This window comes from Scomber japonicus, chromosome 17, assembly GCF_027409825.1.
Source record: "Scomber japonicus isolate fScoJap1 chromosome 17, fScoJap1.pri, whole genome shotgun sequence".
NCBI lineage: Eukaryota > Metazoa > Chordata > Actinopteri > Scombriformes > Scombridae > Scomber > Scomber japonicus.
The window spans coordinates 12,928,545-12,940,722 of record NC_070594.1 but is presented as its reverse complement, the minus strand read 5'-3'; the positions used below and the strand labels follow the sequence as shown (position 1 = coordinate 12,940,722).

The following is a 12,178-nucleotide window of genomic DNA, read 5'->3' as shown; positions in this document are numbered from 1 at the left end:
ACCTGTTCTTGCAAGAAACTTGAATGATTCACTCGTGAGTTACATCAATAGCAGATTACATCATACCTATTTGAAAGGGGAAAATTTGGAGCATATTCATGATCAAATACATAAAGTCTAATGCTTAACACAATTGGTGCATATGTTTCCATTTGGATGACACCATACTGATTTTGATGCAAGTAAACGTGTACTCTGCTGCATGGTATGAATCTTCATACTATTGTGAGAACGGGATCCCCCCCCTCGGTTTCCCTTGAATGACATTTCAGGAGGAAACACATTTGTAACACAGTACGTACAGTAGCTATACTCTCACTACCCCCTCCTCCCCATCCAATTTACTAGCATGTGATAGATTCATGGGGGGGTGGGTGGGGGTGTAGCCTCACTACATGGCTCTCACATGACTGCACTGCTCGGCAGCCAATGAGGTTTCGCCGTGGGGGTGACGTCAGGGGGCGGGTCGCTATGTTCGTGTGTGTGTATGTCTGTGTGTGTGTATGTGTGTGTGTATGTGTGCGTGCGTGCGTGCTTGCGCGTGTGTGTGTGGAGAAGCCCCCTCCGCCAGTCAGGCAGGCAGGCAGGCAGGCAACACTCTCCATCTGTACAGGCGCAGTGTGTGCAGCTCGGCTCCGCACTGAATGGACTAGATTCCCAGCCACGTAAGAAGCACAGCGCACCACGGGAGAGAGAGGATGTCCTGCTGAACCAAGGGATAGGCCTGGGAAAGTCGGCCGGCCGTCCCTTCCTTTTTTCTTCTTCTTCTTCTTTCCTTCCTTCCTTCCAGCAGATTACAGCATCAAGACAAGACACACAAGACTGACGACACTTTTTCTTCCATTGGACTAGACCAAGCGAAAGAGAGAGGACGTCGACTCCCGCACACAAAGAGCTACACATCAGTTTTTTTGCTTTTTCCGGATGAGGTTTTCTCCTTATGTGGTAGATGACAGTCGCCGTGCATGGATATGATCCTGGGGAACAAGGCCGTGCACTGACCTGGTACTAGTTAGCAAAGGAAGCTAACTAGTCAAGCTTTGCACCTGCTATAGCCATCATTTTGTCTGTCGATATCAGCAGCTATAATAAGCTTGCAAAACTTGCTTTATATATATATATTTTTCCTTTTGCTTCTGTAGTTTTTTCCCCCTGTGCCTGCAAGCTGTATCCATTTGTTTCCGTTTTATGAAACGTGCCATTACCATTAACTGGTGAGATAAGCTAGCAAACAAGCTGTGGGGGTATAGCTCTTCATTCATTGTAAAAGCTGACTTTTGTTGGGCTTTGTTGCAGTTTTATCGTCGCTGCTCTCACTGCTATCGTTCATGAAATTGCAGCATAGATTTTTTTTGTCGACTCGGGTCAGTAATTATTCAGTTTTAGCCTGGCCTTTATCTCTTGAATGGGAAAACAAAGGGGGCAAATGAACAGTTAAACTAAGCAAGGAAAATCAAAGACCCCCCCTCCTCCTACCCTCTTTTTTCTTTTTGTCTTATAAAAACCAACTTTGCCTGTTGATAGTCTGCCATATTCTCCAGCTGAAATTTGGAGTTAAATCAGCAGATCTGTTTTTTTCTTTTTTTTTTCTTTTTAAATTTTCATTAGAGGTTAATTTGAAGTGTTGGACAATTTGTGACATTGCACTGAGGCTGCAACAAAGTGGTGCCCCATAAGTGAGAGGAGGAGGAGTAGAACAAGGAGGAGGAAGTCCCCCCCCCCCCCCATACCCCCCCTCCCCCCACGATTTTGTGGAGTTATTACACCATTCCTCATGAACATACAGAGGTCAAATCCAATTAACATTTCACGTTATGGGAGATCGCGGCACAAATCGCACGATTTCGAAGAATTGTCTTGCTTAAGGACTACAGAGTCTCATCAGAGTTTCAGTCCCAACCTCGGGTCCCCCAGCCCGCCGGAGACCCCGGACTCCTCGCACTGTATCTCCCGCATCGGGGACTACCTTTTGTTGGAGCCACTGGAGGGAGACCACGTTTTCAGAGCCGCCCACCTGCACAGCGGGGAAGAGCTCGTATGTAAGGTTAGTAGGCAATGTGGTAGACGTATCCTACCTCTGTGTTCCCAAAATAGCATTTATAAAACCCCTACCTTCCTCTGCCCTGCTTTTAAAATGAGGGTAAGCTGTGGAAAATTACACATTTCAAAGCAAATAAAGTGCTCCTCGCCTTTTGCATTCATTGCAACATGCATGCTTATGTGTTAATTTGAGTGCACATTTCATTCCCCAGTGTGCAGAACATACTGTACAGATAAATACCAATGTGTTAAGTCTCAACTGGCCTGGCTATTGCAAGTCCACCCTCACTCAACTTTTTAATAATTGCCTGAATTGTAAATAGAGAGCTGGCAGAGGAGCCTAATGGAAAAAGTGAATGGGGCGGGCTGCATGGTTTGGATTGCATGATGTAACGTTGACAAAGGAGTGAGTAACCATGCACACACTGCTCTCGGTGCTATTCTCGCTTACCCTGGCCTTTTCTCTCTCATAGTGTAATGCTATAGCTTGTATTTTTTCACCCGTGGTTTTATATGTGGGTGGATATAAGCACGCTCATATTACACCGTTTGCATCAAATATTAGTGGTCTGAGTACTGTTTCAGGTCAGTTGCAATTGAGAGAAAAGCACATAGAGGCCAGGGAACTTTACAAGTTCTGCGAGCTGCTGTGACATTGGCTCCAGCATTGACCCCTCTCTCCATAAAAATGAAATCACAATTCCCTTAAGATCGATGACAGACCCGTGGCCTTTCCTCACCACCTTTTTATAGTCTACATTGTGTGTTACTGATTATTAGGGCAGAGGGGTTGTCCCTGAGGGGCATTCCAGATGAAATCAGGCTTAAGTGGTTTGAAGAATTGAGACAATGCTTACATGCACCATTGGACTCATAAGGCACAGCATATCCAATAACCTGTACCTTTTAACTTTAGATAATGTTTCGTCATGGCAATAACAAATGAATGGCCTTTGGCACAGCATGTGAGGTAACTGCTGTTTGACCTCATCTGTTTTGCGCCTTTTTTTCCAATACACTACCAATCAATCTCCACTTCTAGAATTGATCAGTCCTGCCAAGCTGGAAGCCCAGCTCACAACTTGAAATCCCTAGAGCTGTGGGGTGTATTTGTAGTGACTGCGAGCAGAGAAAACCCTCTCACCTGAACTGGTTGTACTGAAAGTCAATCGGGGGGTTACTATGGAAACAAAAGAGACACTGCAACCCCAGGCTGCAGTACAATACCGTTCACTAACATGATGCTTTCACTCCCCCTCTATGTAACCTTGTTCCCTCTGCCAAAAGAGTGAACGCAAGTTTGGTGACACAAGAATGTGGTGAATTGCTCACATTTGACTTAATTAAAGGATAATTTGAAGCTCCTTCAATTTGATTTAATTGTGTGTCTCCACTGCGGGAAATGGAAAAATCTGAATCTTTGCCACATGTTTTCACCCTAAGATCTTGACAGCAAAACAACCTAATGAGATAGTTGCAGTCATCCAAGATGAGAAAATGGCTAATTGGCTGCAGTATAGACTAGAAATATACAGTAAATGCTTCCCTTTCTTATAATTGCAGGTTTTTGACATTGGCCGCTACCAGGAGTCACTGGCAGCCTACTTTGCCCTGGGCCAGCACCAGCATATTAACCAAATTCTGGAGATATTGCTTGGGGAGACGCGAGCATATGTGTTCTTCGAGAGAAGCTATGGCGACATGCACTCTTTTGTCCGAACCTGCAAGAAGTTGCGGGAGGACGAAGCTGCCAGACTCTTCTATCAGATAGCCTCGGCTGTGGCACATTGCCACGACAACGGACTGGTCCTCCGTGACCTCAAACTGAGGAAATTTGTCTTCAAGAATGAGGACAGGTGAGTTCTGGTGAAACCATAATCTGTTGAACCTTGACTGTTGCTGTGCACTTTGGCATTTATTCTCTGTTTCGTACGTGAATGTTGTATGTGATATTACAACCCTGTGAGTAATATCTGTGTCATGTCTTAGCTTACACCAAGGATTGTGTAAACTGAGACTGTACAAGACTGACATGCCTCTCCCAGATGTTATGCAGATTACAGGAAACATAAGCTCTTTGTGTCTACCTAGCTTTTTGCATGCACATGGTTTAGTAGGTTATATGTGACACTTGAAATTACCAGGACTAGCTTTTGCATGACAGATGATCGAGTAAGTCGAGCCTTTACTACTGATGCACTTCTGTAGTGATCAGCAGGAGAAAGCATTATGTTCAGACTTGTGGTGCATAGTACTGACCCCTGGTGGTAGCATTTGAAAACTGCACTTATTGAAATCCAGGCGTCTGTTGCCACAGCAACCTGTATGGACCATTTTTATTAATGAACAATATTTAAAAATGTTCTTTTGATAGATGTCGATTCAGATTAAGAACCTTTTATTGACCCTATTCCTTAAGGTCATTGCTAACAGTTACGACTAGTTCTGTGCTGCTCTGGGAGACCTCCCCAGCTAGTTCTTATCTAACACCTAATGGCAGAGGCACAGGCTGCACCTCGGTGCCCTCTATCCTAGTGCATGACGTCATTCTTTGGCGCTAACTGTGGAAAAGGGAAGTTGAGCTGACTCACATATTCAGTACGAGTCCAATGACCTTGAATGTCTCACTAGACTGCTCATGGGCTGGGATGCCTATTCCCCCTCCCATTAAATGATTGATGTCGGGTGAATTTTAAGAGTGATGGTGCAGGACAGTATTAGGTCACATTTACTATACTGCCTGTCAAGAATCCCTTCACCTCTTCAGTGCTTGCTCAGTGGGCACGAGTGTACAAAGACAAGAAGATAAAGCTGCTTTACAGACTGACACGCAGATCTGTGCTGGCTTGAACCCAACAGTGTGACAAAAGGCTATGGTGAACACATAGAGAAGGGAAGGAAAAAGATGAGACATAAAATGATACCTGAGCAGGCTTCCACAGCATGTGTTGAATTCCTGACCCCATTTTGTCATACTGCTGTTAGCCTTTGACCAAACAGCAGCCTGTTTAAAGAGCACTGGTCAAAGGTTAGCCTCGAGGGGAATCCAACACAGCAGAGCTACTTAAACGGGCCCTGTTGATCTCTTCAACAGGGCTCTACCAAGCTCATGAGACATTTTAAGATCACCACACATTTTAAATCCCCTTTTAGCTTTAATAAAGAAAGATACATTAAAAACTGGGCTAAGTCTTTTGTTGTATTTCTAAGCCCTCTGAACTTTAATTGCAGGTTTGTGCATGTCCTCCGAATGAGCTGTTATCCAGCCAATAATGAGCTGTATTTAAATAAGCACATTACTCTTTATCTTACAGAGGAACAATTGGCATTTAGCTCAATGATACAATAGAAGTCTTCTGATATGAAAATGTGAAAACTGTACAGCATTTTAATGAAGGCAAATGCCTACTGACAGTGAACTCATGAGTGTAGTGTTTGCACGTGTCACAGATGGCAAAAATACATCATACACTTGAATCTGTCTAGAGCCAGTGCTTCTTAGTTTCTTTTTTTTTTCCTAGTGGCTCCCAGCAGATAGCATCACACACTCTGGCTCTTTGTCTCGTGGACCTCACACACAGATGGCAGCATTTGCACAGCCTCTCTTAACCATGCACATGGAAAATATTCTTTCCTGAGCCTCTCTGAATTCTTTACAATCTGACCAAGCAGCGATTATTATCATAGTTGCTATTGTGTGGTTTAGACTAGAGTCCAAATAGATGCTATTTTGAGGTGAGAGTAGAAGAAAATTTGCCATGTCTGGTCCTTGAATTTGCAAAGCCAAACAGTTCAATGCATGAAGACGATCAGTCACCCATAATTGTGTTACTTTTGAATTGTGGAGTTCTTTTCTATTTGTACGTCAATGCTTTTGGCTGGGCTTTTATCTAAGTGAAAGGAAATGTCAAACTTAAGCCAAGAGCATTACTACCTCCTCTGACATCCAAAAGCAAGGGATCTAAAACACTTAAGATGTAAATCAGAGCAAATTGCCCCACTTGAGTCTCTATTCTGCTTTATTGCCCAGTTGTCTCAAATTTGATTTTAGTGTACCAGAAACACAGATAGAGTTTTGCTTGCTGTCATCCAGAGATTGAAACTGTGATAGCAAGGATCTCGTAACGACATTCACATTATCAGATGAATCCGTGTCCATGATTTGTAAAGTGGTATCATCATGTTCAATGTATTCTTCTTGTGTCTACAGAAGCCTAGTGAAGCTGGAGAGCCTTGAGGACACATACATCCTGGATGGTCATGATGACTCCCTGTCAGACAAACATGGCTGCCCAGCCTATGTCAGTCCTGAGATCCTCAATGCTAACGGCAGCTATTCGGGGAAGGCAGCTGACGTCTGGAGTCTGGGGGTCATGCTGTATACCATCCTTGTGGGGCGCTACCCTTTCCATGACGTTGAGCCTGGCTCTCTGTTCAGCAAAATCCGCAGGGGCCACTTCAACATCCCAGAGACGCTCACACCCAAGGCCAAGTGCCTGATCCGCTCAATTCTCCGCCGGGAGCCCGCAGAGCGCCTCACCTCTCGGGAGATTCTGGAGCACCCCTGGTTTGCCTCCTCCGGGGCTCTAGGGGGCGCTGCGGTACATGGTAGAGGAGAAAGAGAGCAGGAGCAGATGGTGCCTGAGGTGAACATGGAGGAGGAGCTGGAGCAGTTCTTCAGCTGAGCAAACACCAAGCACAAACGGACGACTCCACCACGGTCGGCTCACCACGCTCACAGCAGAGCCAAAAACAGTAGTTTAGAGATTAATAGGTGAACATTTGTCACTCATAATAAAGGTGTTTCCATCCTGTTTCCTTTTCCACCATTTCATGGAAAACCTTGAGCCTGGCATGACAAATGGCATCTATACATCACCTGGTGTTGCACCTCCCACTCTGGGATGTTGTCACCAGACATGCAAGTTGCAAACAATGTAGCAAATGTTCTTTTGGATCTGTTTGGTTTGATGTGGTGCTCATAACAGTAGACACATTCACCGTTTTTGACACTATGGGAAGCATGAAGGGACATATGAACACAGGAAACCAAGGAGAACAAGTCAAGATGAACTTACAAACTGCAACACCACACCTTTTCTTACAGGTTCTGTTTTTAGTCATAGCTTTAGGTGGCACCAATTAAAAGCCACAGATCCAGGGTCAGAAATCACAAACCTACGTTCTGTTGTTTGACTAATACAAGGTGGATATCCCTGACCTGGGACCATTGCGTAAGAAATGGAGAAGCATAGGCTTTTTTTTTGTCATAATAATCATCAACATGTTTGACCTCGTCTTTGTTTCGTGGTTAAGTTTTGTTTTGTCATCTCTCATTTGTTTCAAATTCTACATTATTGAAATTTCTGACATAGTCACTTAACTCCTTGACGGCCTTGTTTTCATTAACTTATTTGTTTCTGCCTCCTCAGTCTCTTAAGCCTTTACCACACATTCATTTGTCAGTAACATTACTTATATGAACAGTCTTTTCTCATTTTGTTTTTGTTTTTAAGCTATTCCAATTTTTTTTTGTTACTGCTGCTTTAATATCACTCCCTAAACCTCAATCTTAAACAGTTTTCTTGGTAAGCCTATAAACATGGCATCGTGCACTTGATGTGTTAGGTGAATGGATGATTCACCCTCTTAAAATTAGCTTCCTCTTATTTAAATTCATTCTTCGGTCGTAGGAACGAGGACGCAACATTTATTTAAATTGTAACAGCTATCTATATATAAATATATATATATAAATAAATATAAATATATATATTTAAAACTACATTGCAGGGTTTTTCTTTATTCAGAGATTCCTTTTTCATGTATGATGTAGGCAATATCTTGACACAGGACAGGCGCAAAGAGGGAAATGTCTGTCTGAAGTTTTAGAATAAACACAATATCTTCTGTGCCAGTATTCCTGTGCCCGACAGCCCCATGCCACCCGGTCTCCCTCATTTCTTTTTAAAAACTTGATACGAGATATTCAGTGATAGTATTGCTATGACATGCTCACTCCAGGACCTCATGTTAGTTTTCTACTGCCTGCGTAGGTTCTGTGAAACGATCATGCTCGGAATGGGTACCAGTGGACATGTTTTGTCGTATCTCAATGTTACTTGAATTTGTGTTTTTATCTAGTCATTGGCATGTGCCCCATGAATGCTATAGCCTGCCTAGCAGGGGGGGGGGGGGGAGGGGGTTGGGGATGGGTGGGAGGGTGCTTGTTTTTTAAGAAAAGTTAAAAACATGAAAATTCTCAATTTGCTACTTTCTGAGTTGCTTTTCAATAATAAAAAAAAACAACTATTGCTTTTATTGTTTTTGTAGACAGAGCTACCTTTTATTTAAGTTGGTGCTGATTTGGTGCTAATGTTTAGTCCTTTTGTTTCATGGAGGGGGGTGGTGCATGGTGGGATATCTGCCTCAGATGTTCTGATTGTATCGTAACAGATTCTGGTGTTTTGTCCAAAATTTATTCAGTAAATAAATTGTGAACTGCTGCTGGAGTTTGATGTTATTTTCCATACACTTAAACAGCACAAAAATAAAAATCCACTAGTCAACATGAAGAATTATACCTCATTGTGCTCTGAGAAATATTTATTATATCATCAATGATGTTATCTCCTCCAATATACCTAATAAAAACCTCACATGATCCAAAGTCAAAAGATGGCCACTGAGATCTCAATGGTATGATCCGGAAAATGTGTTGTGATGGCTTATCAAAGGAATCCTTTTCTGCCATATCTGAGAAAGCTATTCATCAGTGGTTTCAGCTCTGTGTCCATTTCATACAGCTATATATAAAAAATAATTATTTTTCACTCAGCCTGTGCCCTAACAAAAGCACTTCTCCAGTTCATCATGAGATTGCAATCACAGACAGAACTTGAATAGATTTCAAATGCGCAAAGGAAGAAAAAAAAGAAGCTTTTGCTCCATCTGAACTGCTCTGTCAGTCCCACTCCAGCTAAGTGATTGGACACATGAGGCACTAGGAAAAGCTCTTCAGTCAAATATTTTTCCTGGTGGCACTCTCATGAGAGGCCCTCAGTGGCAATCTCTTCTTTTTCTGTTCTGTTATATTGTAGTTCTTTACGGCTAGCTGACCTCCTCGTACTCTACTGACATCGCCCTGTCTTTGAGTCCCTCAGAGGAGGAAAAATCACTTCAGATTACATTAATACAAAGCTGGGACATGTGTGTTGGTGGGCCTCCATCTGTGCACACGTGTCTCTGTGTGTATGTGTGCCCACAGCTCTTCCACCTGTCATGTTCATGCAGGGTAATCCTGATTAAAGCCTTGTCTCTATCAGACAAGGCAGACGGCTGTTGTAATAGCCCAAATACTCCCTATCTCTCTTTTAAATAAAGGATAAATGATTGTCTTTTGGCACGCAATGATATCTGATCTGTGTGGCAATAAATAAGAAGTTATCACTGAAAATGATTTACTATGACAAGGTTTTAAGGTCAACCATATGTTCTGGCAGCTACACCAAAAGGTTCCCAGTTTCTTTGTTATCCAAATTGAACTTGATGGATCACTGTGCTGCTGTGTATTCAGATTTTTGTCAGCATTTTTTGAACAGGACACACCCGAAAAAATGGCAAATCAATTTCATGATGAAGAATGCAAGAACATCAACAGAGAGCTCAGTGGCCCTTATGACCCTCATAAAATGGAGTTACTGTACTGGGTGCTAGCCTGACATCTAGTGGCAACAATGGTGGAAGTGACAGTGGTACAAATACCACACTGTAAAAATATTTAATTAAAAGTAATTAGTCCTTCAGGCATACAGATAAATATTACTCAGCTAGAAGTAGGCATCGGCTCATATTCATGCAAATTGAATGAGAGAAGTAATGATGCATACAGATTTAGAGAAAATTAAATATTAATTAAAAGAATGGGAGGGTAAGTTCTATAAAATATGGTCACCTTTTATAAATCACTTTATCCTGAGCAGAAACTGAAATATTAATAAATATGATTACCACCATGTTAACCACTAATTGTCCATTTACTCTTGTTAATTCCCCTTGACTGCAGGTACAGGTGCAGATCCTTGACTACACAGATCCTCTATAGACTTACTGACTTGTATCTATGATTTTCACTGTTTACTTTTTATGTTATTTAGGATGATTATTTACTCTTTAAAAATGCATTGTTTTTTTCTCTCTGTTGGTTTCATCTAAAATCTATTTGCATATAGTATGACATATATTGCTTATTATAAATTTAACATTTAACATTTGAAATGTGTATGCCTTTCATGTATGTTTTCCGAGTTTCGGTTGTTAAAAATGCAATAAAGGAATAGGCCTTCATTCAAAATTATGTTAAGAAAAATACATAATAATAAATATAATTTCAGTATCTTATCATCATATTTATTATGCATCAAATGTGACTGTCATTTTCTGAGACACCAATTATAAAGGTTTTTGGTTTCCAGGTTGTGGTTGATGTTATTTGTTGTCTTTTTAGTTCTTTAATTCATCATGAAAACCTCAAAATTGACGATTTGATCTCAGACCTGCAGGCTGACTATTTGTTAACATTGAACATTTATGATTAAAGATGACTCACACACTTTTGCTGATGGGCTATAAGAAGGTGACAAACACACTTTTTGGTAAAGACTTCATTTATGATTCAACAACCTGGAAACCCAGCTATTGATATTATTATTGGCTTGTAATTGATCTATAAATTATTAGTAAATACTTGTAATCATTAATAAAGCTATTTGTTACAGCTTATGAACCCTATAAAGGGAGACTTCATAGAAAATGCAATCAAACTGTGGAAGTTGAAGGAGTTGAAGCTGATTGTAGCATTCTCAGCTCAAACTAGAATATTAACAATATTTTAGAAGTTAATCATGTTTTGTTTGTGAACTGTTAATCAAACAGATTAACAATGATTTCTATAATATTTGCATCACTGTATGTATGTAAACTTTTATATTCAAAGGCTTTGATTGCAGGCTCGCATTTGAATTAGTTTCGATCTCTGTAATGTGCAATTAGGACTTTGAGTAATTAGAGAGCTTCTGCTGAGTACACAAAGTGGCAGTGGCAGCTTCACTGCGTAAACAACACTCCCTAGGCAAACAGCACAACTGTTACAGTTTCGATAGAATCTGACTGAGTTTAGAAATTCAGAAAATTCTAGTTTTCAAGTCATTACTGGTTGTGAAATAGAGATTTAAAGGCAGGTGCAAGCCAAGATCAGAACTGCAGACAGCCACATTTCCTCCCCTGCTTGTTTGTACTGCCTGTTGACAGGAATGATTCATCTCATGTTTACACTATTCATTCAGTACTGTGCATTTCCACAATCTGTCAAGCTGACGGTGAAAGCTGTTGACATTCACAAACCATTTCAAGACTTAGAAAACACAGTAAAAAACATCTCAGACTCTGGTTCTGTTTGAGCTAAATAATTGATGTGTGTTTGCAGCTTATTGTAACACCAGGAGGACAGAGCCTTCGCTATTACAGTAAGTTGGGGGAAAACTATTCAAGTCCTGAGTTTGTTTTTCCTCTTTTTTCTGTGTTTGTCTAGTATCCTCAGGAAGACAAACCAACGCACGTTCTGGTCCCTTAAGACAAAATGGAAGATTAACTATGCGACAAAGACATTTCTGGTCGTAAATTTACATTTCAAAGATGTTAGCTGCCCTGCCGTTTCCAAAACATGTGCAGTTTTGAAATTCAATCTGTGGAGCTTAATATGGGTATGACATAACAGATTTAGTGAGGAAGTACTGTGGGTTATTTCTCTGATGAAAAGGATGCTATCTAGATTGTAGTCCTTTATGAGATAGATAGACCAAACAGTCTGATAAAATGGGAAAGAAAGCTAAAATCTGAGGATACACCCTCTTATATGTTTGAAGATGTGTCTTGAATAAGCAGACCACTCTCAAAACCTTTCTTTCAGTGTTACAGGAACTGTGCTGTAGGGTAAGTTCATATTAACATGTTTACTCAGCCTTGAAGCTAAATTAGTTTTGTTAACAGGTGAATAAACAAACAAACTAGGAGTTTTAAGTTTTAATGAGAACTTTCCCCTTGTCCCTTAATGTATATTCTTAAGTGTGTGTTTCCTGGC

General features: G+C 41.1%; 1 protein-coding gene across 1 annotated transcript; it reads left to right on the top strand.

Moving 5' to 3' along the window:
- The first annotated feature begins 598 nt into the window (after positions 1–598).
- Positions 599–8,223, top strand: trib2 (tribbles pseudokinase 2). The gene is made up of 3 exons (XM_053336929.1): positions 599–2,044; positions 3,604–3,896; positions 6,251–8,223. Exons 1-3 carry the CDS (start codon positions 1,775–1,777, stop codon positions 6,723–6,725), a joined length of 1,038 nt encoding a protein of 345 aa, XP_053192904.1. The 5' UTR covers positions 599–1,774; the 3' UTR covers positions 6,726–8,223.
- The last annotated feature ends 3,955 nt before the right edge of the window (positions 8,224–12,178 follow it).

Bases quoted from the DNA above. Each gene is read 5' to 3' on its own strand.
- trib2 (XM_053336929.1), top strand. From the start codon at position 1,775: ATGAACATACAGAGGTCAAATCCAATTAACATTTCACGTTATGGGAGA. The intron at 2,045-3,603 runs GTTAGTAGGCAA...TTATAATTGCAG, and splicing joins GGGAAGAGCTCGTATGTAAG to GTTTTTGACATTGGCCGCTA. The intron at 3,897-6,250 runs GTGAGTTCTGGT...TTGTGTCTACAG, and splicing joins GTCTTCAAGAATGAGGACAG to AAGCCTAGTGAAGCTGGAGA.